General features: G+C 41.7%; 2 protein-coding genes across 2 annotated transcripts in view; one reads left to right on the top strand and one right to left on the bottom strand.

Annotated features, from left to right (window-relative positions):
* Window positions 1–28,000, top strand: part of METTL25B (methyltransferase like 25B) — a 492,409-nt gene that overhangs the window by 72,266 nt on the left and 392,143 nt on the right. The gene's annotated exons all lie outside the window — the stretch shown is intronic.
* LOC309329721 (vomeronasal type-2 receptor 26-like) lies at window positions 20,222–27,851 on the bottom strand (the record flags this gene model as incomplete). The annotated part of the gene is made up of 5 exons (XM_081840734.1): window positions 20,222–21,123; window positions 22,234–22,360; window positions 23,334–23,468; window positions 25,975–26,571; window positions 27,564–27,851. The coding sequence occupies 5 exons, from the start codon at window positions 27,849–27,851 to the stop codon at window positions 20,222–20,224; spliced, it is 2,049 nt and encodes a 682-aa protein (XP_081696860.1).

Below are 28,000 nucleotides of genomic sequence, written 5' to 3'. Positions count from 1 at the left end.
AAAAGCATTAATTTTTGTAAGTGATTAAAAATTAATTCTTTCATTTCTTTTTTTAAAAAAGAAAGGCTTCTCACATAGGACATTCATCACTAAGAATTATTACTTTCATATTGATATTTAATGTTTTGTCCTAAGGGGGGGGGGATGAATTGTAGCACTGGCATTTTTATCCCAAGCTGCTCTGCTTCCTCATAGATTCGATATTGGGAGTCACTGCAGCTTGCCCTAAATCCCCCTTGTCTGTAATGCTGGTGCAGCTAGAAGGGATCAGGGAGATCTGCTGAATTGTGAAGTTCGGAGACCTTAGAGAGCAATTCTTTCTAATAGTGTGAGCTGTTTCATAAGGGGACAGGTGGTCTTGCATGCTAGTAGAACCCCATTCATTAAATGTTTCTACGCAGATGATGGATAGCCAGCTTTGGGGGATGAAAGCACCACAGTATCCACTGTCCCTCATTCCAAGGAAATTGAACCCTGCCTAGGAAGCTGGAACCCCTGGAATCTCGCATTGTTCAGGGATTGGGGTGGAATGAAGCAGAGGAGAGGTGTGTGTGTGTGTTGATGCAATTGAATGGTTGTGTGGTAGTCACAGCCAACAGAGGTTTGCCTGTGGTTCAGGTGCTCCATCAGGGTTAAAAAGAAGAAGGTTAATCCATCTGTGACTTGTTTCAATAAAGGGAGATGCAAACTTGGATGCCTCAACAGAACTTCAACAAGTGCATAAAAGAGCTGTCTGACTCATATCACATGATCAAATGGAAGAGTTTTCTTTCTTTTTTCTAATTTTCTAATTCTCAACATTCAGAAGATCTGCCTAGTGCACATGTATAAAAACTAAACTCATTGATGATGTGTATAGATTCAGAAATGCTCTGTGTAACCTTAGTTTATGTACATAACACCTGAAAATAAAAAGACATCAATATCACATGAAAAGGAAAAGAAGTCTCTTAAGAGAGAGAAAAAAACAGGGAAACTAAAAAGCAGTTTAAAGTTCCTAAATTTACATAAAGCCTTCATAAATTGATATATGGGTGATATTGTATGGCAGCAAAAATAAATGAAATACTCTGAAATGCAAAACTGGGGGTGCAAAATTAGTACATACTGTTGGAAAACTGGCCCCCTCCAGGGGCCTGTTTGCCGGTGATCTTCCCTGGCTGGCATCCCGGCTGTCCAGGGAGATCTTGATAGGTGACACCTCCCTGATGAAAGGTGCACACCCCCTTCCCTCTTGAATACCAGCAGGAGAAAGAAGATAGTCAGAAATTCTATTTCATCTCTAGTTTATTTCTGACTGTACAACTGTACAAAAACATGACTGCTCACTCAGACTTCACCGAGCGACTGCAACAAACTTCCTTCACACAAGCAACAGGAAGGTCTCATATTACACAAAGAACAAATCCCTGTGAACTCCCTTGAACATCCTGTCTCACGGTCAGAGACATCATGTGATGTAAACATTGAACTGCTAGTTCTCAGCTGCGTAGTACTCATATCCCAACACATACCTTATATTTTGGTTATGTCCAAATATTAAGGTATATAGGTTTCTAAACTTGCTAAAAGCAAATAATATAGCAGGCTACAATCTTCCTAGGAATTCATTGATACAATATTTCCCTACTCTAATCATAGCTGACTTAGTGGAAAACTTGGCCCACTCACTAACAGCAGCTCACATGGCATTTTCTGATCTGAAAATGATAATTATAAACATTGGAATACAATAAGATTGTGTTGGGCTTGGTATGCTGATTATTTGTTTCTTCTAATCAGCTGCCCCCTGGTGTTCAGCTGAGGCCTCAGTAAAATAATGTAGCATTTGGGGAAAAAGATGCACCCCAGTAATCCAAAGCTGGAGGCCAAGATGGAGAAGACCTCCACAACCACCAGGAATTTTCCTTTTGTGCTCATGTATGTTGGTACAAAGGACAACCAAACACTACAAAAGACCAACATGCTAAAGGTGATAAACTTGGCTTCATTAAAGCTGTCAGGCAACCTCCTAGCTAGAAAAGCCACAACAAAGCTGACAATGGCCAGGAAGCCCATGTAGCCTAGGATACCATAAAACATGAGGTCTGACCCCTCATTGCAGAACAGTACAATTTCTTTGAGCATTGTGTGTGTGTCCAGATCTGGGAATGGGGGAGAGGTTGCCAACCACACTGTACATATGGTGGCTTGAATAAGAGAGCAGGAGAGAACAAGAGAATTGGACAACGGTTTCCCCACCCACCTTCTCATTTTGCAGCCCGGCTTGGTGGCCATGAAAGCCAGAACCACAATGGTGGTTTTGGCCAATATGCAAGAAACTGCCACTGAGAAGATCATGTCAAAGGCAGTTTGCCGAAGGAGGCATGTGAGCTCTACAGGCTGGCCAATGAAGAGCAAAACACAAAGGAAACAGAGCAGGAGGGAGATAAGGAGAGTGTAGGTGAGATTCTGGTTGTTGGCTTTGACAATGGGAGTGTCGTTGTTCTTCACGAAGATTCCAAGCACCAAAGCAGTGAGGAAAGAAAAAGAGAGAGCCAAGGTAGCCAAACATATCCCCAGAGCTTCTCCATAAGAAGGTTTTTTGTTTTGGAAGGCATCCATCCTGGTCCTTGTTTGGATGCTGGTCTGCAGGGCATTCAAAACATTCATCGATGTCTGAAAAGGAAAAGACAGATATTTGTACATGGAAGCCCCATCTCTTGTGCTTGGAAGATATCATGCACAAGTATTGAAAGGCCTTGAATTATGACTCCTAGGTCAGTTCGATAGGACAATTCCTTATGTTCAGAAGAAGTCATTTTCAGCTATGATCCCCAAGCAATGTGCATCTTAAGGTCAATGGGAAGAAGTGGACAGTGGTATCGTAACAACTCTAGTCCTTGCCATTGTAACCTCAAAACTGGCTGATTGCAATTCTTTCTGTGTGGCAGTTCTTTGGCCTGGTTTGGAAGCCACAGCTGGTGTAAAATGTAGTGGTTAAACCTTTAATGGGACACCATTAAAATATTTGTACTGGTTGGCAGTGTACTGCCAAGCTAGGTTCAAGGACCTTTTAATCTTTTACAGAGCCCTCAACCCCTCTGTTCTAGGCTTTATCCACTCATTTGGTAGCCAGTTGAAGAAGAAGAAGAAGAAGAAGAAGAGGAGGAGGAGGAGGAGGAGGAGGAGTAGTTTGGATTTGATATCCCGCTTTATCACTACCCGAAGGAGTCTCAAAGCGGCTAACATTCTCCTTTCCCTTCCTCTCCCACAACAAACACTCTGTGAGATGAGTGGGGCTGAGAGACTTCAAAGAAGCGTGACTGGCCCAAGGTCACCCAGCAGCTGCATGTGGAGGAGCGGAGACGTGAACCCGGTTCACCAGATTACGAGACTACCGCTCTTAACCACTACACCACACTGGTTGGTCACAGTGGGTCTCCAAATCTTCCAGAGGTCGTCCCCCCCAATGGGAGTCAGTAACCTCCAGAGCCACAAAATAAGCATTTTTCACAGCCCACACGGCCACATAGTAGGATGATTATGTTCACGAATAAGCTTTTCATTGGCTTCGGAGCAAGACTTGCACTAATTGTGTTCCAGTCTTCTTCCAGCTTGTTTCATAGTCTGCAGCTCCTCAGAATACCAAGGGGGTCCTCAGGCACCACACCTGTAACCCAGGGACAGTTTTCCATGGCAATAAATCAGACCAGACCTGATAGTACAGCATTCACATCAGGGAAACTGAATTCTGAAGTGCTTGTGCTGGATCATGCCTCGATTGTTTGCAGGAAATTCCTTACCCTTTTGGTCTGAGATCTTCCCTTCTGGACACGGGAGGCAATCGTAGCAGCAAGAAGCCTTCCCTTCTTTCTTGGTTCTCTGATAACCTAAATGGCATTTCTCGTTACACAGGGAAACCGGTAGTGTCTGTGCATAAGCAAAATGAGATAATAGTATCAGAGATAGAATATGAAATCTATAGTTAAGCATTAGGACAGTGATAAAGGAAAATGCTATTATTCCTTTTCAGAGAGCACTTTCTAGGCATCTGCAGCCAGAGCTAGTTGTACTACCAGGAACTCAATTTATCCAGTAGAATAACTTTATCTTAATCCCCTTGTTAAATATGGCAATGCTCTCCAAGCTGAGTCTATGGCTTTATCACTTTAGAATGCATTCAAGAATTGTTTGACATAATTTCATTCATTTCCGCCCCCCCCCCAATGGTAAGGCAGTTTAGGACACAGTCAGCTGTTGCTTGTCATGATTCCCAGCCATGATTCCCAGCCCTTGATTCAATCTTCTTCCGTTTTACATGTTAACCATTTAACTTTGATTTCAGTGATGGCTGTTGCAACTGGGGTTCTTGAATTATTTTCAGAACATTGGAAGTCCTCAAATTATACATAATTTTTCTCAATATTACTATTGTTTAGAATATTAGTAAAATAGTACTGAGTCAATCATTATTTGGCTTCATGGACCTTCATATATGCATTTCAACATATGACTTCATGCTCCCGGATGTTTTCAGCTCTATGTTAATATCTGTGTGCTCCCCATCACAGTTGCAACCACTGCTTTGGTAGGTAATTTCGGTTTGTGAAATGACCTCCAATAAGTGCAATCACAATGGATCTCCCAGTCAAGTCTACATTGGCCCCATTAGGCAGGATTTTTACCACTGAGAAAATGACTGATATCCTATGAAATTGGCCTTACCTGGTTGAACCTACTGGGCCACACAACAGCATCATCATGGATTGTAAGCCCCTCATCTTCAGGAGCCTGAGGGTCCATCATTCCAACTTTGACTCTAAGAAAGGACTCGTTTGGACATGTGACCCAGTTGAAAATATCAAATCCAGCTACTAATGCTCCATTTTGGTCAAAGGATATCTCTTCACCGGCACTGTTGTTGAATGAGATACTTCTCAGAAAGTGGTGGAGCTAAATTGGGAATGAGGAGAAACCATGAAGGTAAACAAAAGGATTCCATCTGACATAAGTGTGATTATCTTCCACCTTTGAGAGCTTTGGTTCATTTTATGTTTGAAAGCTAATCCTCTCACTGAATCAGTTGTCTACTGACCAAGAGTACACCAGTCTCACCAGAGTGCTAAAAGGGGTGTTGGAATTGCATGTGGAAATGCATGCAAACTGCACAATTCTAATCATTATAGAACTGAGCACAAGCGAGGCCACTTTAAACAAAGGCGTGGAATGCACAACTATTTTCCATACATTGTGTTTTTCTAAATCTTACTGGATGGTAGCGTTTCCTCTCAATATAAGCCCTAAGGAAGAGTATAGCCCCTATACCTAAGTCCTAAACCTTTTTAAATAAAATAAAATAAAAATCTGCATTAGTCAGATCACATTACCTGCCATGGTTGTGGTTTCAGATGGTCCCATGCTATTCCACTGGTGATTGTTCTATGTTTGAATTTGAAGCATGACATGGTATGCAAAGCATGTGCCACAGTATATAGAGCGTTGTGGACGCTGTAGCTTTTGGAAGTCATGCTCATTTCAAAAACAGACCCCGGAAGGCTCTCAATATTCTCCTCCCCAGTGCAGAATTTGCCATCTACCTTGTCTAAAGTAGGATAAGAAAAATAACAATCAAATGCCTCTTTCCAGAAAGCTCTGAGGAAGCCATCTTCTTTTAACAAAATAGGGTTTCTCATCTGAATAAATTTCTGGAATCCTGGAAGATCCTTAGAGTGAACTGCAAAGGATAGAGCCCCATGGAGGAATGTGATGTCCCAACCTCTTTGAAAGGGAAATGATGTGAAATCCATCTGGGCTATCATAATCCAGACTTTTTCCTTGCCTTGCATTGATATATCATCTGTTTCTGCGAGGTTGGGCATCATTCTCATTACCATAATGGTATCAATTTCACCATGAACGAGAACAACACTGGCGGTACTTCTCATGACAATTCTGATTATTTTAGAACCAACATCTACCATTTTATGGAGCTCATCAGAATAGGTTGTTTGGGGGAATCTTTCTACAAAATCAAAGCAGATACCCCTCTGGGAAAACATGGGAAGAACGTTTTGTACAAATCTCTCTCCAGTGTCATCACTCAGAGAAAGCACCCCAATCCACATCCAGCTGAAATGCAGTAGAAGACGAAGTATCCCATTGTACTGCTGAAGCCCATCTGGGAACACCCAGTGGAAGAAAAGTGTTTGCACATAGCTATTCATAATGGGAGAAGAGCCATACATGAGCTGAAAGTAAAGGAAGCAAAGGGTCAGCTGAAGGAAAGGTAAAGGAAAAGTGATACCCAATTGTCCTATCAAGCACCAGTTCAAGTGGAAACCAGTCAGATGGGTGGCAGGCAGATAAATAATAAATTGTTATGATAGAATAAGGTTACCAGACAGTTCCCGGATTTACAAATCAGTCCCTATACAAAATCAATTGAAGCTGAAAAGTGTCCCTGGATTCATTGAAAAAAATCTGGTAACCGTATATAGAATGTAGAGATGCAGTACAATTTTGTTTGATCTGCTTTCTGAAGTGCACTGATTGAATTGCAGTGGCCAGTCAAAAGATGCACTACTTAGAATTTTGCAATGCACATGGAAATATTTCCCTTGTGCAAAAGATGCCGACAAAAATCACACTTTAGGAAGGAGTGCACTGAAAAGCCTTGGAAAGTGTGCAATTTAGAATGAAATGTTTCATTCTTTTCAAGAAGTACACACAAAAGGCATAGATTCCAAATGTAGGCATTATGTGTGGGGGGCTTCTTTAAATGAGCACAAAATGAGTCATAACAAACTAGAAACATTGAAAGGGGACAGATATTTTAAATGGGTGGAATTAGGTTGCTCAGTTGATGCACCATTTCAGAGATCTGTCAACGGGGACCAACCAAACTGAGATAAATGAAGGAGAAGGCATAGAATTTGGGATATGTCTATTATATTTCAAATATTTCAGAAATCATGGTCAGATTGGATAACAGGTGGATTTGTGGAATTTAGTGGAGGGACTGGTTTTTTAAAAAAAGATTTTGGAAAGATTTTGGAATTTGATTGCACGGTTTATATTAAGTTTCAATTTTGTGTCCAATTAGAAATTCTTCCTCCTATGTTGTCTACATAGGTGAGCAAGAAGAATAAATTGTCATTTCAGGAATTATAGAACTAGGTTAAAAAATATCACCTACTGCAGATACACATGCACACAAACACACAAATGTATATATCCCCTATTCCATACACACACACACACAAGGGCTGAAATGCTTTGGCCAATACTAAAAAGTTACTATTCTATTGCGGTTATGATTATTTTGTTCTTACTTGGGCCATCTTGTACATGGACAGGATTGTAGCCATGTGAATATATAAATCAGAGTTTGGCCCGCCAATGACTGCTATTGAAGTGCTTCCAGCATCACATTTATAGTTAGGGATGAGTGTTCCTTGCCCAGAGAGAAGTTCCATGGAGGCTTGATTGGTCCACCTTGCACTGAAATGGCTGTTATAGATGTGGAAGCCAAGAGTGACATTGGGCAAGAGTTGGGGGGTTTCATTAATCTCCTTTACTGCAAATCCCAAGGCCAGGATATGTTGGTAGAGTTGTGTCAATGGCCTGGAATGAGAGCTGCGTATGGCATAACAGTGCAACTTTGCAAAGAATATATTGTATCCCTCACAGCCCAGGGATCCGTCTGGATATATTGACACACAAACCTGGACATTTGGCTTCCCTGAGCAGAACTTTTGGTGCTGCTAACTAACCCAATCTATGCATAGATGAACGCACAACACTCCCTCCTGCCCCAAACTGGTTTAGGTAAAACTCAGAAAGGGAAGTGTGCTTTTATTTTGTACATATAAAACAACAACAACACATGACTGAATTATCCAATGAATGACTCTGGATACGAATATATAGCATGCATGAGAGAGACTTCATAAAATCAAATTATATTACCCACACGCACACGCATACAATTTTATTTTCCTAACTGCAGTCACCAAAATGACAGCCATTTGAAACAGAGAAAGCAAATCTTCTACTGAGATGCTGCAGTGATATTTGAAAGTTTTATAGCTATTTCACACAACAGAATATGACTTAGGGCCCAATTTTAAGCGGGAATGTGTTTCTTTGTTCACAGAATGTAAGCAATTGTTTCCGCCAACTCTGCTACTATTATTATTAATGTTGCTGCCAATATCTGGCTATCCAATCATACAGGCATTGACCAAAGTTCTTTAGAAAAATCATTTCCAAGTCTGAGCGATTAATGATTCCTAACATATCTGATAAAAACCAAAGCTGAACTCTAGAAACCCAGAGACTTCCATTTAAAATAACCAGAATGCCTTAACAGAGTAAATGTAATTTCTGCTATGTATATTGCCATGTGATAAAGTTGTAATGGCTAATTTCTAGGTCTGGAACATCTTTATAGGCAAAAATTCCAAAGCAAAGGTTGACACAGCTTGAAGAAAGCATTTTGAGATATCATATCTTCTCTAACCCCTAACAAAGTACTAAAAAGGAGAAGATTAGTGGAAATCATCACCACAGTTCATTATCACCATGCAGTGAATTTGCATAAATATAACACATAGAATCATAGATTCCTAGAGGTGGAAGGGACCCAAGAGTCATCTAGTCCACCCCCCCCCCAATGCAGTTCCTTACAAAGTATGATCGAAAAGTTCAGGAGAGGGAGGGTTCTTGAAGGTCAATATACTCAAAGCTATATAGATTTGCGACATAATGCCAGCAATGATGACGTCTCCAGACTGATAATATTGGTGAAGAATTGGAAGTGGGTCCCTGATAGGACATTGAGGAACAGGCGGTTTGCGCACATAGGAGTCAGCATTACTGATATTAATACTGGATTTAGCACCATCTTGAATGTACGGTTTTACGAAACTATTAACCTCTTTGCACATTATCAGCAGAGCAATCCTGGTTAGGAAATTCTCAATGGAACAACCATGCAAATTTGGTCTGCTCAGTGCAAAGAAATCAGTGATCAGTCTAAGAGTGCCTTGAGTCTAGCAGCCTTGAATGGCACAGGGGCTATTCATTGCATCTTCTAGCCTTGGTTCCTAGTTTGTATGGGGCTGCTGTATGATTCCCCTGGGATGGAGAGAAGAAGCCGAAGTGACTATGATTAACTTGATAATCAGAGGAGAGATAATTACCAGTTTTGAGTTGTAGGTTTTCTATCAGATCGCAACAGAAAGCCATGTTTCCCTTATTGTAGTCAAAGCATCACCTATAGGTGCAAAATTTCGAACAAGGCATATCGATCCCTATGGAGGCAAAAAGGCATGGGCAATAGCATTAATGCAAAAGCATTCTAAAGACATGAAAGCTCTGATGGGTGAACAGGACACATTTGATGCTATAGATTTGTTGTAACTCTTCATGTCTCACTGGAACGGCAAGAAATGCCAGATCTTTGCAGTGTAAGGAGTAATTGATCAGACTGAGAGAACATCAAGGGTCAGCCCAAGCTTGAATATAACAGGGGATATTAACAGCTTCATTGAGTCTTTGTTCATCGTTGGCATGTGGCTACTTGAATTTTCCTGGGATTTGGAAAAGAATCAGTTATTTCTATGAACTTGATGATAATAGTAGGAGAAATAAATTCCCTCAGTAACATTGCACTCAAAAATATGCTTAGCACATCACTGACATTGCCCCCACACCCAAAAGAAGACTTGGAGATATAAGTGGAGTAAAATGTTTATTTGTTAAAATATAAAAAGTCAGAGGAACGGTGAATAAAACTCAAAACAATTTACTCATCAAAGTATGAGTGAAATCTTTACTAAATCTAGTAGGGAGACATCCCTCCATCTCTTTGGGCTTGTCACACAACCTCAAGCTTTGGCTCATCAACTAAGGATGGGGAAGAAATGATTCCCTTCTTGGGACGTGAGACTCGGTTATGAATTGGCACTATTAGGAGGCGCCATTGAGCAGTTTACATGCAAGACCCCCATAGTTGATTTGGGGGGGAGCGATAACACACGCCAAAGGCGCTAGGGACCCCAGATACACACTATTACATGCACACATCTCAGCTAGGGAACCAAACTGATTCAGACAGGAATGACACAGGAGTCCAACTTTGAACTTTTATCAAGCCTCCTGAGACTGTTTCCACTGAAATTGTTCTGCAAGGTTGCAGGGGTTTAATCCTGAGGTTGAATCCTGACAAGACAGAAGTACTGTTTTGCAGTGACAGGGGACAGGCTGGTGTGGAGGACTCCCTGTTCCTGAATGGGGTAACTGTGCCCCTGAAGGACCAGGTGCGCAGCCTGGGAGTCATTTTGGACTCACAGCTGTCCATGGAGGCACAGGTCAATTCTGCGTCTAGGGCAGCTGTCTACTAGCTCCATCTGGTACGCAGGGTGAGACCTTACCTGCCCGCAGACTGCCTTGCCAGAGTGGTGCATGCTCTGGTTATCTCCCGCTTGGACTACTGCAATGCACTCTATGTGGGGCTACCTTTGAAGGTGACCCGGAAACTGCAACTAATCCAGAATGCGGCAGCTAGACTGGTGACTGGGAGTGGCTGCCGAGACCTTATAACACCGATCTTCAAAGACCTACATTTGCTCCCAATACATTTCTGAGCACAATTCAAAATGTTGGTGCTGATCTTTAGAGCCCTAAATGGCCTCGGCCCAGTAGACCTGAAGGGGCATCTCCACCCCCATCGTTCAGCCCCCACACAGCGAGAAGTGAGGTTGCAGGGAACCAGGCAGAGGGCCTTCTCGGTAGTAGCGCCTGCTCTGTGGAACGCCCTCCCATCAGATGTCAAGGGAATAAACAACTATCCAAGTATCAGAAGACATCTGAAGGCAGCACTGTTTAGGGTAGTTTTTAATGTTTGAAGTTTTATTCTGTTTTTAAGGTTCTGTTGAAAGCTACCCAGAGTAGCTGGGGAAACCCAGTCAGGTGAGCAGGGTATAAATAATAAATTGTTGTGTTGTTGTTGTTGTTATTGTTGTTGTTGTTGTTATATTTAACTCAATCAGAGGTTTCCTGTGATGCCCTTCATTCTTAACCCAAGTTTGGATGAACATCTTCATTCTTAACCCAAGTTTGGATGAACATCTGTCAGGGATCTTTTGCTGTGATTACTACAATAGACCCTGTCCAACTCTTCAATTGTATGAGTCTATATTTGTTAAAGTTCCCCAATGTTCAACATTATCCCCATTCCACTGATAGAAAGGATGCAGAAGGGAGTGTCTCAATTCTAACGTCACACTATTGAGTAACACGTGATTTAATCTCAAAGATTTATTTAAACGTGCCATATAGAATTGAACAGACAGACTTGTTAATTATTTTAATTCTTTCTTATGTTTAGCTGCTCTTTGCTATTCAGATCAGGTCTCAGTAAAATGACATAGCATTTTGGGGAAAAGATGCAGCTCAGTAACCCAAAACTGGAGGACAAAATGGAGAAGATCTCCACAGCCACCATGTACTTCCCCTTGGTACTCAGATACGTGGGAACAAAGGACAGCCATACCGTGCAAAAGATCAACATGCTGAAGGTGATGAACTTGGCTTCATTGAAACTGTCAGGCAACTTTCTAGCTAAGAAGGCCACCGTGAAGCTGACAACGGCCAGGAGACACAGGAAGCCCAACACACAGTAAAGCATGACAGTCGACCCTTCATTGCATTCTAGCACAATTTCTTTTGGCATTGAGTGTTTGTCAAAGTCTGGGAATGGGGGAGTGGTTGCCAGCCACACACTACAGATTGTGGCTTGAACCAGGGAGCAGGATACGACTATGGAGATGGCTAACTGTTTCCCCACCCATTTCCTTATCCTGGACCCTGGCTTGGTGGCCATGAAAGCCAGAACCACAATGGTGGTTTTGGCCAATAAGCAAGAAACTGCCACGGAGAAGATTATGCTAAAAAGTACTTGTCGAAGGAGGCAGGTCACACCCTCCGGTTGTCCAATGAACAGCAGAGCAGAAAGGAAGCAGAGCAGGAGGGCGAGGAGGAGAGTGTAGGTGAGGCCCCTGTTGTTGGCTCTGACTATGGGTGTGTCCTTGTTCTTCATAAAGATTCCAAGCACAAAAGCTGTGATGCAAGAAAAGGAGAGAGCAACAGTGTCCAAGCTGATCCCCAGAGGCTCTTTGTGAGAAAGGAAGCTGATGGTTTTTGGAAGGCATGTATCCTGACCAATGTTTGGATATTGATCTCCTGGACATTGAAAGCAATCATCCATATCTGGAATCAGAATACAAAGAACATAGCATGCATAAATGAGAATCTCAGCCCTTGCACCGTGCATCTATTCATTTATTTCTTCCTTTGCAACAGAAAAAAATATCAAAGTTAATCTTGCAGTAGGAAAGGTATATATCCCTGTTCCCAGATACAGGGGTATGTTCAGGCCATGTGTTTTAAAGGGATGATGAAATATTTTTAAAAATGCATTTTCAGAAGGTTTGAAAGTGTTTTAGATATTCATACACCTCAGACTTCATACTTTCTATATCACATTTATGTGCATATGCAGTCTTAAAAATATTTATACAGTATGTTTATTAAATGTTTTCAGAGGGAGAATACACTTGTACCTCAGAAGTCAAACAGAATCCATTCCAGAAGTCTGTTTGACTTCTGAAACATTTGAAAACCAAAGTGTGGCTTCTGATTGGCTGCAGGAAGCCATTGAAGCCCCATGGAACTACTGAGAGTTGCAATTGAAATGATCTGGTTAGTGACCAGGTTAGTGACATCTGGCATTGAATATATATATATATATATATATATATATATATATATATATATATATATTAATAATAATATAAACAAGAAATTCCCCCTCCCACAGGTCATTTAAAAGGGCATTGATGTCAATTAGCCCAAAGCCTGATTGAAGAATAGAACAACCACCAGTCAAAGCAATGTGAATTCAATGTGTAAATTTAAAATTCCTGGAGTGAGTCGGTAGGTTGATGCAATGAAGAAGAGCTTCTTGTTGGGGGCTGGCACAGGTTAAACCCCCTGGGTGCAGACCTGGTTGTTCCCTCAAGCCCACCCCTGGAGACCCCAGCCCTCTGCACCGGCCAACCACTGGCCAATTTGGCAGGCTGACGTGGAGCAGGATTTCAAGGCAGGAGCGTGAGCCAAAGCTCACGCTGCGGCAAGGATCGGACCCCGACACATAGCCCAGTATCATTGGCGAGGGGGGCTCTGGCTGTCCCGCAATTCCACCGCATCCCTAATAGGGGGTAAGCAGGCTTGTCCTCAAAGAAGTTAAGCACTTCTTGAAGCAGAAACAAAATATGCAGATTTTGAAACCTGGAGTTGCAAATCTCCTTGAACCATCATCCAAGGGGGTGATGATGTGCTATGTTGTCTTGTACAGAGAAAAAGGTGGATGTTAAATAATGTTGACTTTTATAAACTGATAAACTGATGTGGATAAGCAAGGTCATAGCTGTTCAATTTGATGAGCTACTGACTAGATGCACTATCTATATGAAATTTCTGACCTTTCTGGTTTGAGATCTTCCTTTCTGGACATGGAAAGCAATCATAGCAGCAAAATGGCTTTCCTTCTTTCTTGGTCCTACTATAACCTGGATGGCAGTGGTCATTACACATGGAAAGGGGCTGTGACTGTGCATAAAAGAAATAAAAATGTGCTTACTTGAGATCTTATATTTTGTAAATTTTATCTCAGTCTTCTCTATCAGTTTAAGAAATGGCTTGTGTAATAACATTAGTTCCAGAGGGCATCTCTGGCCCATTGAGAGATGTGACAGGAAAGGTCAGGGAATGGATTTGACCCAATGAATTAAAAGCCACCTTCATCCTCTGAAATATCCCCAAACTGGAATGAGATTTATACCAGCATAGGAACTCATCTAAATCTCTACTGTGAAAGAGGGGAACATTGAAAGGATAGAGGATTGCAAAAGTGCTCTTCAGCCACACCAGTGAGAGTCCAGGATAGCTTTAGATGGGTGGTTGAACAGTCTGCAGATTTTCTCTACTACCAGCAACCTTCGACTAGAACAATGAAAAGGCCAAAGGACTTTGCATAGTAATGAAGTTCCAGCATTCTGCAAGGTGAATGTTTTGGTTTGAAAGCATGATTTCACCGGAGACCTCAAAATTCAAGAACATTGAACTACAACCATTTGAGTATCTAGATAACTCGCTTCTTGAATATTGAGGAAATTTATAAATGCACCCTGAAATATGCAAGGACTGCACCTGGTTAAATTGTTTGGGCCAGATGATGAGATCCTCATGAATGGTGAAGACGTTGTCCAGGGAGGTCACTGCATCTTTCTTATCTCGGAGAGTCGGAGGGTCTATCTTTCCAACTTTAACCCTGAAGAAGGTCTGGTTTGGGAATGTGACCCAGTTTATAATGTCAAAGCCAGCAGCTTGTTCCCCATTTTGATCAAAGGACACCATTTCCCCCACACTGTTGTTAAATGAAATTCTCCTGAGAATGCGGTGGAGCTAAATTATGAGGAAGAGAAATTGTAAGTGTGTAAAGGTGCAAAAGGTGGAACTATGAAATATGGTGATAAAATTTTTTACTTGGAGTATTCAGATTGTATTCTCTTAAAAGTCTTTATACAGGCCAATGGCATCAACAGTAACAATAAATCACCTAGAATTCTGGATGAGCTCCATTTTTACCCAAAAATGCATCTGGGGTGATACTATATGATAATCAATTATTCTTCTAAATAAGCAATTTCTGGGGAAATTGTGACTACCAGGCTGTTCATGGAAGTAGAGACAACTCTTGTAGAGATGGTCGAATTACATTTTAAAGCAAAGGGGTGAGAAGCTGAAAGAACGCTCCTCTTTTGTTCTGGTAACTACTTCCCAAAAAACACACATAAATTCAATGTGTGTTTTAAAATAGTTCCATTACAAAGTTTTATCATCACTAGTTATAGTCAAACCACTGTTCAGCTTTTTATAACTTGCAATGGGCAGGGGTTGTTGTTTTTTTTAGAAGAAAGTCTTTTCTTCAACCACCATTTAGATGCCAATATTCTATCCTTAATAATGATGCAAGTTTCTGAACCATCTAAGGGTTGCTGTTGCACCAAATATGTGGTGGTGGTGTCTTCCATCTGATCAGGCCATCACCTGCCACTGCTGTGGCTCCAGAAGCTTCCACCTTCCACCGCGTGACATTCCTGTGTATTTGAATTGTGATAAACAGCTGGCATGCAAACTATGTGCTATTGCATAGACAGCATTGTAGACGCTGTAACTATGAGCAGTCATGCCCATTTCAAACACAGAAACAGGAAGCATCTCCAGCCTCTCATTCCCAGAACACCTTTTCCAGTCCATCTTGTGTGCCGCAGAACTGGGAAATGAACAGTCAAATGATTCTTCCCAGAACTCCCTGATGAAGCCATCGTCTTCTTCTGAAGCAGGGTTTCTGTTCTGAAGAAATGTGTGGAAAAGCAGCACCTCCTTTGAATGAACTGAAAGGGACAAAGCACCATGGAGAAAATGTATGTCCCAATCTCTTTGGAAGGGGAAGGATGTGAAATCCATCTGGGCTGTCATAACCCAAATTTTAGCCATTGTCCTCCATGGCATATTCTCCATTTCTGCAACCTGAGGCATTGCTCTAAAAACCATCATGGTCTGAATTTCTCCATGCACAAGCACTACATGGGCAGTACTTGACATAACGACACTGACTGTCTTAAAGCCCTCTCCTACCATGTCTCCAAAGCCACTGGAAGAAGTTAGTTTGGGGAATTTTTCTACGAAGTCGAAGCAGATGCCACCCTGGGAAAGCAGAGGAAGTATGTTCTCTATAAAGCTCTCTGTGTTGTCATCATCCTGGGAAACAACTCCAATCCACGTCCATGAGAAATGCAGAAGTAAGTGGAGAATTCCCTTGTACTGAAAGGCACCATTTGGGAACATCCGGTGGAAGAAGACAGCCTGAGTTTCACTATTCATGACTGGAGAAGAGCCATATATCAGCTAGTTTTGAAAAGGTAAGAGAAGAGAAACAGTTGCCGCTTTGTGAGTATAGAGACATAACAAATTGTGCTTTTCTCCTCAAATTGTTTCATCCTTGAATACCAAAACAAATCTAGTACTAAATATCTATAAAGAAAGATTGATATGGATGTAATGAATCAGGTATATAATCTTAGAAAATATATTTGACCTGTGGTCCTGCTCACCCTATTCCTCACCCAGCACCACTCTGGTAACTACATGGCCATATAAGGTAGGGAAAACTTTCACATTCAAAATATCTAATGGGTAAAACATCTTTGGTATTGAAATCATGCTATATTTAAATAGCCTGGGAAAATTTAGCTAACGGTCCATCAAAGAAGAACAAGGAGTAGGAAACTACCTTAGGTCACTGAGCCATGAGGCCTTTTCCGTTTTTTCCCCTATTGGTACAAAAATGAATAAGATGATAGATAGATGATAGATGATAGATAGATAGATAGATAGATGATAGATAGATAGATAGAGATAGATAATAGACCACAAGGTGTTTTTTATTTCAGTAATATTCTGAATGTGTCTATTTTATTCACAACTTTTCCAGTCTGCAAGACGCATCAAAATGGAGGTGAATGGCACTCAAATGACTTGTTCAACTTAGGGGTTCTCCACACACACGTCTTACTTGTGGCATCTTGTACACGCACAGGATAGTTGCCATGTGAAAACAGACATTAGAGTTTGGTCCCCCGATGACTGCTACTGGAGTATTCTCAACATCACACTTGTAGTTAGGCATGAACTTGGCCCGTCTGGAGAGAAGTTCTATGGAGGCTTGAAAGGTCCAGCTGGCACTGAAATGACTGTTATAGATGTGGAATCCAAGGGTGACATTGGGCAAGATTTGGGGGTTGGCATTGATCTCCTTCACAGCAAATGCCAAGGCCAGGATGTGCTGGTAGTTCTGAGTCAGGACCCTTTATCAAGTGTCATATGGTGAGAGTCATGTGTTACATGGCTTCAGTTCATCACATTCACAACATTTCCGTTCAGTGTATAAATTAATTGGCCATATATTGCACATGAATGGCTTTTAAGGCCAAGGTCCAAAGTATTTTAAACAATGACCTCCTACTTCAAACATCATCTCCTTTACAAGCATACAGTCATTGTGTTGCAAACAGAAGAAGCAGCAGCAATAGAAATTTGCAGCACAACTATACAGGCCATTGGGAAGGAAGAGGACATTATCTGATACTCTGACCTGTCTTTCCATGGCTGCATTGGTGCCTACTCCTTAAGCCCTATCCAGGCATGCCACTTCATTCAACATGTGCAAGTTACACTCCCTGATGCTATTCCCTTGGCCTCCTGAAACTCAGCTTCAAGCCTCTGAAACAGTTAGTCCTGGACAAATATTTTCATTGGAAAAGACGCCTCAAAGCACCACTCTTCCTAAACTCTTGGAAATCAACTATTCTTACATTAGATTTACTGCCTGTAATGTTGATGAACAAACCCTGAAAGTCATTTTGCCGTACCTCTCTCAGAAAGCAGGGAATAAAACACTAAACTAATGCAAAAATATTTCATTGAAACTCAAGACATTACATATAGTATCCCTCTGTATATCAGTTCCAAGAAATGTCCCACATATTTAGCATCAAAATGGAGAGATAGTGATCATCTCTATGAAGCACAATTGAAAGCAGTATGCTGTCCAGACTACTACGTAACGAGAAAATGATTAATCTGTAGTTTTCTCAGCCTCACATGACAAAGAGAGATTGAGATTTCAGATATCCACAAAAATAATCCCCCAAACTCACTGGCTGACCCTAAAGACAATCAATAAAGCAACAGTTTCCTCCCAAATCCCATACAAAAGGACAGTATGTCTGGGGAAAGTATCATTAAAACAATATGATATGGCTTTAAAGCAACATACATGTGGTCATCGGAAAGTTCCTGAGCCGGATGTTGTTCAAAGGATATGGTGCTTGAAGATATGTAGATCTGAGAAATAATGCCAGCAATGATGAGGTCTCCCAACTGATAATATTTGTGAATTATAGGAACAGGTTCATTGATAGAACATTGAGGGAGAGGAGCAAGCATGCATATCCCCCGGGATAGCAGTAGGAACACCACCACCCCAAATAATAACATCTTGCAGAGAGTTTCATGGTAGACATCAAGCCATCTGCTCTGTGATTCTTATTCAGCGGAATTTGAATGATCACTCACCCAGCTCATTCAAGGGTAAAAAATACAGAATAAAGAATAGGTGGCCATTCAAAGTTATGTCTATAGGCCCAGCTCTCAGTGACTGCTAGATATTAGTAACACCCTTTAGTCTTTGATTGTTATTTTGCATTGGACCAGTAGACCGCCCCAAGAATAGGGGGAAGAAGTACAAATAATGGTGATTAATTTGATAATTGCAGGTCTGTTAAGAACTTGATCTGATTCATTGTTTCTCTGAAATATTGCAAAAGAAAACATGTTTTTCACATCTCAGCTAAAGTCTTCTCTGGACAATTCTCAGTGGAAGGAAGTTCTAACTTGTTATAGTTACAAATGTGTTCACAACTGAGGTCTTAAAAAGAAAAACAGCAAAGGCATGTAACTGGTTTGAACTATATTTAATCACTGAGGTGGAGTCAACTTCTGCAGAAGTTCCAAATGCACCCTTATTTTGAAAACTTGAATGTTTTAGAATTCAAATGAAAAACCACATTTGGTCCTTCTTTGTGGTGTCACTGCATCTGGGGGGAGACAGTCAACAGAGCTTCTTGTGCCACCATGCCCACTGATAAGATGTCTGGCACATGGGCTCTGTCTGGATGAAGGGGACAAAATCTAGGAGCAGACCAGAGTGGAGACTCTACCTCTATGACCCACCCTGCAGATGGGTTTCATTTTTTAAATGAATTACCTGCCCTTCACCGTGAGGTTATGGCAAGCTGCAACAAATAGAAAATAAAATTTTAAAATAGATACAAAAGAGTAGAATTTCAACATCTCCAGTTTCTTCTCCTGTCTCCAGCTGATCCAGCCTTTCACGGATAACACATGCTTTGAACATGAACACCGAATGTTGAACATGAACACCGAGATGTTTGGACTGTGTTGCATAGTAATCATGTTTGGTCTCCTTGTTGTGGTCTTCACTGCATAAGAGGGGGAACCCTGAAGATACTGTGAGTCATTAGGAGAAATCGAGAAGTCCAAGCTGATTTCATGGAAAGCTGTTGTGATCCAGACTTTTGCCCCTATTTCCTTCTCATGCACACTGAGTATTCTGCAGGATACAATGATTTCCATTTCATTGGTTACATAGCAAAGAAACATCCAGAGGAGGAAAGGTTCACTTGGGCTGATCGGGTTTTAAAAATGATTCAAATTACTTTCTTTCAATGTTTTGGATAAGGCAATGCAAATCCCTCTGTTGTGGCTCAGGCCTTAAGCAACTCAGGCCTGCGACACATGTCTCAAACTTCACTTGTACACTGTGTCACTTATACACTGACATCAGCAGAAGTCATGTAAATATTTTTCCAAAGTACAAAACTTAAACAAACTGGCAAACACTCAGCTTTTCTCCACACAAGCTATTATAGCAACAATTATGGATTATTTTTCTTGAAGTGAAATAAGTAGACAGTTGCTTCTGTTGATTAAAAAAATAAGGTTTTGATCCAGACAGTTTTAGTAGTTTAGCCTATTTCACTCGAAGATAAGTACTATTATGAGTCTGAATCCAGCCCAGTATCTCACATATATTTTCTTTTGTCTGGATATTGAGAAGTCAATTAAACATAAATATTGTACATCAATGAGACTATTCTATGTTTCACTTCTTTCAAACAGTCTCTTCTAAATATAAGTAATGTCTAGATCCAAATCGCAGTTCACATTGCATTTTATCTACAGTAAACAAATAATAAAGAATGCAACAGGAACATAGGTCTCAGTCCAATAAATTACAGCACAATTTAGCCCATGTGTATTATTTTTCTTTATTAGATTCCTAGACTACCCTTCATCCAAAGATCACAGGGTGGTTTACAGTATAAATACATAAAAATACATACCATAATAACAAAACCAGTACACGCCCCCTCAGTATAAAAGGCATAGGAATGAGTTATTTCTCTCTGGCTTAATTCCTGTCACTTACACATTGCTAATTTAAAATGGTCAAATAATTTAAAATATTTCATTGTTTTGTTCTTCTTAGCTGTTCCTTGTTGTTCAACTCAGGTCTCAACAGAATGATATAGAGCTTTGGAGAAAAGATACAAACCAGTAACCCAGCACTGGAGGCCAAGATGGAGAAAATCTCCACGGCAACCATATATTTCCCCCTTGTGCTGAGATAGGTTGGGACAAAGGTCAACCAAACACTGCAAAAGACCAACATACTGAAGGTGATAAACTTGGCCTCATTAAAACTATCAGGCAACTTACGGGCTAGGAAAGCGACACAGAAGCTGACAGTGGCAAGCAAACCCATGAAGCCCAAGACGCAGTAAAACATGGCGACTGAGCCCTCATTACATTCTAGTATAATTTCTTTAACAACTGAGTGCATGTTGAACTCTGGGAATGGGGTAGAGTTTGAGAGCCACACCGTACAAATAGTGCTTTGAATCAGGGAGGAGCCAAGAACAATGGAAACAGCCAGTCTCTTCCCCAACCATTTCCTCATTCGGGATCCAGGCATGGTGGCCATGAAAGCTAGAACGACAATGGTGGTTTTGGCCAGAACACAAGACACAGCTCCCGTGAAGATAATGCCAAAAGCAGTTTGTCGAAGAAGGCATGTCAGTGTTTTTGGCGTGCCAAGGAAGAGCAAAGCACAAAGGAAGGAGAGCAGGAGGAAAATGAGGAGAGTGTAGGTGAGATTCCGGTTGTTGGCTTTGACAATGGGAGTGCCCTGGTGCTTAACAAAGATGCCAAGCACTAAAGCTGTAAGGAATGAAAAAGAAAGAGCCAATATTGCCAAAGTCATCCCCAAAGCTTCTTCGTAAGACAGGAAACTAATGACTTTTGGAATGCATGAATCCTGGGCATTATTTGGATACTGATCCTCTGGGCATTGCAAACAGTCATCCATGTCTGGAAAAGAAAACATAAGGTTTGAAATATGGAAGCCCTGTTTACAGCGGAATAATCAAGAATAAAGAAATAATAATAACCACTTGTTGGGGTAGCCAATATTAATTCTACAAAACCTAGAAAGATGAGTTCTTCGTAGTTGCGTGGCAAGTACCCTCCCCCTTGTGAAATGAAAACACATGACACATTATTTTAGGACGGGGAAGAGAGGGCGGTTCCTGGGCATGCCGGCCTTAAATGTGCTAGGCCACACCTCCCCGGCCCGCCGATTGGCTGGCCGGGTCGGTGATGCGCCCGAGGATTCCTCTACTCTCACGGGGGCCAACAGCCAGCCCCTGCGTGCGTGGGATGGGGTGGGCCCACAACCCCACCTCCTCTCGAGCTCGGAAGTGGCTATGTATGACAAACATATGTCTGTCTTTCTTATGCAATTATATATTCAGGATACTGTACTCAGAAATAGTAGGCATGGAACCTAGTTGTGGATTCCAATCAGAAGTGGATACTATCCCTGGAAATTTCATCCAGTTCTGTAAAAAAAAAGGGGGGAGCATAGATGGGGAGCCACTGCAGAGAAGACCCGATCTCATGTTACCACCCTCCTGGCCTCTCGAGGAGGCGGCACACGAAGGAGGGCCTCGGAAGATGATCTCAGGGTCCAGGTAGGTTCATATGGGAAGAGGCGGTCCTTGAGGTATTGTGATCCTGAGCCATTAAAAGCTTTATAGGTCAAAACCAGCACTTTGAATTGGGCCTGGAAACTAATTGGTAGCCAGTGGAGTTGGACCAGGATTGGTGTAATATGTTCAAATCGTCTTGTTCCCTTGAGCAACCTGGCTGCTGAATTCTGCAGTAGCTGAAGTTTCTGAACCATCTTCAGAGGCAGTCCTACGTATAACACGTTGCAGTAATCTAACCTAGAGGCTACCAGAGCATGGACAACAGTAGTGAGGCTATCCCTGTCCAGATAGAGGTGTAGCTGGGCCACCAGACGAAGCTGGGTCACTTTGCACTATCCATGCAAAGTAAAATTAAATAACACAGCATGTGCAAAGAGATAAACATCTTGAGGTTAAGTCATTTGTGAAAGTTTTACATTATACTACTTACCCTTCTGGTTTGAGATCTTCCCTTCTGGACAGGGAAGGCAATCATAGCAGCAGAATGGCTCCCCTTCCTTCTTGGTTCGACTATAACCCAAATGGCAATTGTCATTACAAAGAGAAAGGGGCAGTGCCTGGACATAAAATCATAGAAACATAGATGCTATAAACATGGTGTCCCCAGACTGACTCCAACATCGGCATCCCTTAGGACAGGTGTGGGGGACCTTCAGGTCTTGGCAATGCTTGCTTGGAATATGGGTGTTGCAGTTCAGAAAAAGAGCTGGAGAGCTGAAGGTTCCTCACTCTTGCCTTAGGAGAAGGGCCATTGCTCAAGAGTAGAATATCTGCTTTGCATGCAGAAGCTCCTGGGTTCAATCCCAGGCATCTCCAGTTAGGGTGCAGAAAGACCTTGGTCTTGAGCCCCAGAGACCAGTTGCCAGTCAATGTCAACTATACTGAGCTAGATGGGTCAGTTGTCTGACTGGTTATAAAGCCTCTTCCTGTGTTGCTATGTATATTGAATGGAATGTAAGAAAAGCAGTGTGAAGAAACATCTCATCATATCATGATTACCATTAAACTTATTTATTTCATTTATCACTTTGATGCAAAACAACCTGAAGGCATCTTACAATATACAGAATAAAGTAAAAATGCAAGAATAGCACAAGAGGGTAAAAACACAACCAACAACAAAGCACTAAATAGCATCATGCACTAGTTCTCACAGAGTTGTATGCCTTATGTGGTCCATGCAATTAGGACAACTGCATGAGCAGGATCTTCATTGCACCAAGTCCCTATAAAAAGATAGCCATGTGCATATGTAAACAAACATGTTCTCATCTGCCACATGCAAACATGGTGGATACAATTAGCAATAGCACAGTTTGTGGCATGCTCCAAAGGGGGTGAGCCTACCTGCCAGTGTGTAAATGAAGCTGCAAAGGAAGATGACTGCAGACAGATGTTTTGCCATGACACTTTTTAGATAATGTGCCTGAACCGTACCTGGTTAAATCTGCTGGGCCACACAATTGCATCCTCATGAATGGTGAACTGTTTACCCGAGGTGGCCTGTGGGTCTATCCCACCAACTCTTACTTGAAGAATGGACTGGTTTGCGAATGTCACCCAGTTCATTATATCAAATGCAGACTCCAGTTCTCCATTTTGGTTGAAATAAACTTTTTCCCCAGCACTATTATTAAAGACGCTACTTCTCACCAAGTGGCTGAGCTAAATTCAGGAGGAGGAAAGAGGATGGGAATAGAAGGGTAATTAATAGCTATATAGGTAAAGATAAAGGACCCCTGAATGGTTAAGTGCGGCGACTATGGGGTGTAGCGCTCGTCCCGCTTCAGGCTGAGGCAGCCAGAGTTTGTCCACAGATAGCTTTCCAGGTCATGTGGCCAGCATGACTAAACTGCTTTTGGCACAACAAAACACCATTACGGAAGCCAGAGTGCATGGAAACACTGTTTACCTTCCCACCACAGCAGTACCTATTTATCTACTTGCACTGGTATGCTTTTGAACTGCCAGGTTGGCAGAAACTGGGACAGAGCAACGGGAGCTCACCCTGTCGCATGGACTCAAACAGCCAACCTTTTGATCGGCAAGCCCAAGAGGCTCAGTGGTTTAGACCACAGTGCCACCCATGTCCCCTATATATAACTAAGCTATAGCAGGTTGATGATGAGGGATATGAAGAATGGGTCCTTCAACAAAAGATTTATAAAGACTAGTAGTAGATGCAATTGTAGTTATCAAGCACTAAAAGCCCCACATCTCCACCATCTTCTTTGTCATCACCTTCATTCCATCTAGAAGAATGCTTAACAACCAAGCAGCAAAAGAAAAGGAAGAAGGAAAAGTTAAAGTCTTTCAAGCAGCCTTTACATCCTATGAACAAGTAAGGCTTGTTACTACATTTTTGTTTAGAATAAAGTAGGGTTAAGCTCCACCAACTGAAGGGATTTTTAAAGAGGTTTGAAGAATTCACAGGGGATAAGGCTGTCAGTGGCTGCTGGCCATCATGTCCATGTTCTGCTTCCATGGTTGAAGGCAGGATACCTCTTTTCTAGGAATCAAAATTGGGGTGAGCCCTGTTGCAATCAGGTCCTATGGGCATCTGAATGGACATTGTGAGAAGAGGATGTTGGAGTAGATGGGTCCTTGGCCTGATCTTGCAGGATCTTCTTATGTCCTCAAGTAAGTGAATGCAGACAATTGACCTTCTGTATATGTTTCCCATGGTGTTTCCTTTATCCTTCATGCAGGATGCAATGCTAAAAGCATATTAGGAGAGACGTTTATCCCTCTCCTTGATGCAGTGTGGAATCTCTCTTCTAAGATCATAGAAGAGCCCTATGTTCATTTTATTCATTTTAGACATTAATATACCATGTATATAAAAGAGTGCATCTTAAAAAGCAGAGATATCACTTTGCCAAAAAAGGTCCATATAGTCCAAGCTATGGTTTTCCCAGTAGCGATGTATGGAAGTGAGAGCTGGACCATAAAGAAGGCTGATCACCAAAGAATGGATGCTTTTGAATTCTGGTGCTGGAGGAGACTCTTGAGAGTCCCATGGACTGCAAGAAGATCAAACCTCTCCATTCTGAAGGAAATCAGCCCTGAGTGCTCACTGGAAGGACAGATCCTGAAGCTGAGGCTCCAATACTTTGGCCACCTCATGAGAAGAGAAGACTCCCTGGAAAAGACCCTGATGTTGGGAAAGATGGAGGGCACACGGAGAAGGGGACGACAGAGGACGAGATAGTGGGACAGTGTTCTCGAAGCTACCAGCATGAGTTTGACCAAACTGTGGGAGGCAGTGGAGGACAGGAGTGCCTGGCGTGCTCTGGTCCAGGGGGTCATGAAGAGTCGAACACAGCTAAACGACTAAACAACAACAAATATGCTTTCTTAGTATATTACATTACTGCTGCTGCTTTGGGAATTTGCTTAATTTCAGCAATATTTTATATGATGCATCTTTTCATGAAAAACAATTATACGAAAGAAACAGGCCACTCTGCAGCAGCTGCCATTTGGCATTAAATAAAACTCCTGTTGCAATCTCCTGTTAGTGAGATGAAAGGCCTATCCCCATTCAGGATGAGTCCTCACTGAGCTCCCTGGCAACTGTCTTTTGACAGATGTAAAACAGATTCATAAAACAGTGAATCATGTTTTCAACAATACATGCAATTTGGTCTTTAGATGCTAACCAATAATAATAATAGTCGAGAAGGAGGGAAGTCATAGACGTGTTGGAGCCAAAAAGTGTATTAATGAAAATATAATGTGATGTAACGATAATATATCTAAAAATTAATAAAAATTGTTATATTGGGGGGGGATCTAACCACTGTTGGTGAGAACAGAAGCTTTTCAAACACTCTGGATTCTTCCCCTTTTTATTATTTCCAAGAGTTTGGGGAGCATTCCTGCATTATTGTGCTCCTGATCTTACCTTCCACACCTGTTGATTCCAAAACTTCAACCATCCTCCATCCACGATTGCTCTGTGTTTGAACTGAGATGAGTGTACGGCATGCAAGGCATGTGCCACAGCATAGACTGCATTGTAGATGCTGTAGCTGTGGCCAGTCATGCTCGCTTGAAAAATAGACCCCGGAAGAGTCTCCAGCTTCTCCTCCCCAGTGCAAATTTTGCCATCCTGCATATTTTCCCCAGAGTCAGGGAAATGGCACGCAAATGCCTTTTCCCAGTATACCTTCATAAAGCCATCTTCTTTTTCCAAGATGGGATTTCTCGTCTGAAAAAATTCCTGGAATCCCAAGACCTCCTTTGAGTGAATTGTGAAGGATAGAGCACCATGGAGGAAGTCAATGTCCTTATCTCTTTGAAAAGGAAGTGATGTGAAATCCATCTGGACTGTCATGATCCAAACTTTCCCTTTAGCCTTCATTGGTATACCTTCATATTCTGACATTTCAGGAACTGCTCTCAAAAGTGTCATGGAATCAATTTCACCATGAATGAGCAACACATTGACAGTACTTCTCATGGCAATATTAAATGTCTCAAGTCCATCTGTAACCACGTCTGTAACACTGCTAGAATATGTAATTGTGGGAAATCTTTCCATGAAATCAAAGCAAATTCCTCTCATGATAAATTTTGGAACCACGCTCTGTATAAACCTGTCTCCATTCTCGTCATTCACAGTCAACAAACCAGTCCATGTCCACCTGAAATGTAGCAATAACTTGAGAATCCCTTCATACTGATGGTCTAGATTTGGGAACATTTGGTGGTAGAAAGCAGCTTCAGTTTTCATTTTCCCCACTGGAGCAGAGCCATAGATGAGCTAAATGAAGGGTAGGAAATGAGGAGATGAGATACTTTTTAAAAAGGGTGAGGTGGTTTACCTTTTAACTTGTATTGGCAGCAGTTAAAATCCAACCTAGATTTCAGATTTGTTGCTGTTGTTGTTGAGTGCTGACGACCTGGGAGTTTTTCAGTTTTTCTCAAGCTTAAGAGAAAGTGGTGGAATTCAAAGGTATAAATATGCTGACCAATTCTCTAAACCAGAGCTTTCCAAACTTTTCATGTTGGTGACACACTTTTTAAGAGATGCATCATTTCATGACATAGTAATTCAATTTTACTAGCAAACCAGAGCTTAAACTAACCCTTTTCCAGCCCTGGCAGGAGTGTGGGGAGCATTCGTGTGACACAGCAACACACTAACGTGTTGCGACACACAGTTTGGAAAGCTCTGCTCTAAACCAACTATCCTAGCAAATGAATTCACTTTGTCCTCACTTGTGAAACTATAGTGGCAGAAAGTATATACTGAAAGAGGGTTGTGCCAGTCTACTCAAACAATTGCACGCATTTGCCTTTCGTGGTTGTGCCATGTCTTACATTCACTGGCATAGCAGGGCTTCCACCATATTCTGTTGTTGGATTAGAACTCCCATAATCTATGAGCACTGACCACGCTGTCTGGGGCTGATGAAAGTTGGATTTCAATCACATCTGAAGGACACCACACTGGCATATTTACTGTAGTCCCTCAGCCAGTTTACTTCAAGCATAGATCAGCACAATTAGACACAAATATTTATATTAAGATATCTGTCCAGCTCTTCACCATTTATTTCCATGGCAGTTATCATATATTAAGTAATAAGGGAAAAGAGTAAAGGAAAACAAATGAAAAAGGATAAACACAGTGACAGTTGTAAAGGTACAGCTGATCTTCAGAACTTGCAAAGTGCCATGCCTTCACCTCAAAAGAAGACCCAATGGTCTGGGTATTTTGACATCATGAGAGGTGCTCTGGGAGAATTTTACCTGTGGAATCTTGTAGATGCTCAGTATAGTTGCCATGTGGAGACAGACCTCAGAGTTAGAGCCTCCAATGACTGCTACGGGGTTATTCTGGAGGTCACACTTGTAGTTGGGGATGTATCTGCCATACGTAGAGAGGAGTTCCAAGGAGACACGATAGGTCCAGCTTGGGCTGAACTGACTGTTATAGATGTGGAAGCCCAGGGTGAGGTTGGGTAAGATTTGGGGGTTTACATTGATCTCCTTTACAGCAAATACTAATGCCAGGATGTGTTGGTAGAGCTGTGTCATGATCCTGAAATGATAGTTATGTACATGCTGTGCCACAGTGTGTTTCCTTCTGGATGGGACATCTGCTACACTTCAGTTGAGCTAATGATATTTTACAGATCAATCTATCTCAGTCTAGGGAAATCTGGGGGAACATTAGCACACAAAGA

This window comes from Podarcis erhardii, assembly GCF_964252035.2.
Source record: "Podarcis erhardii genome assembly, chromosome: 15".
Classification (NCBI taxonomy): Eukaryota; Metazoa; Chordata; class Lepidosauria; order Squamata; family Lacertidae; genus Podarcis; species Podarcis erhardii.
This window is presented reverse-complemented; position numbering and strand designations above follow the sequence as displayed.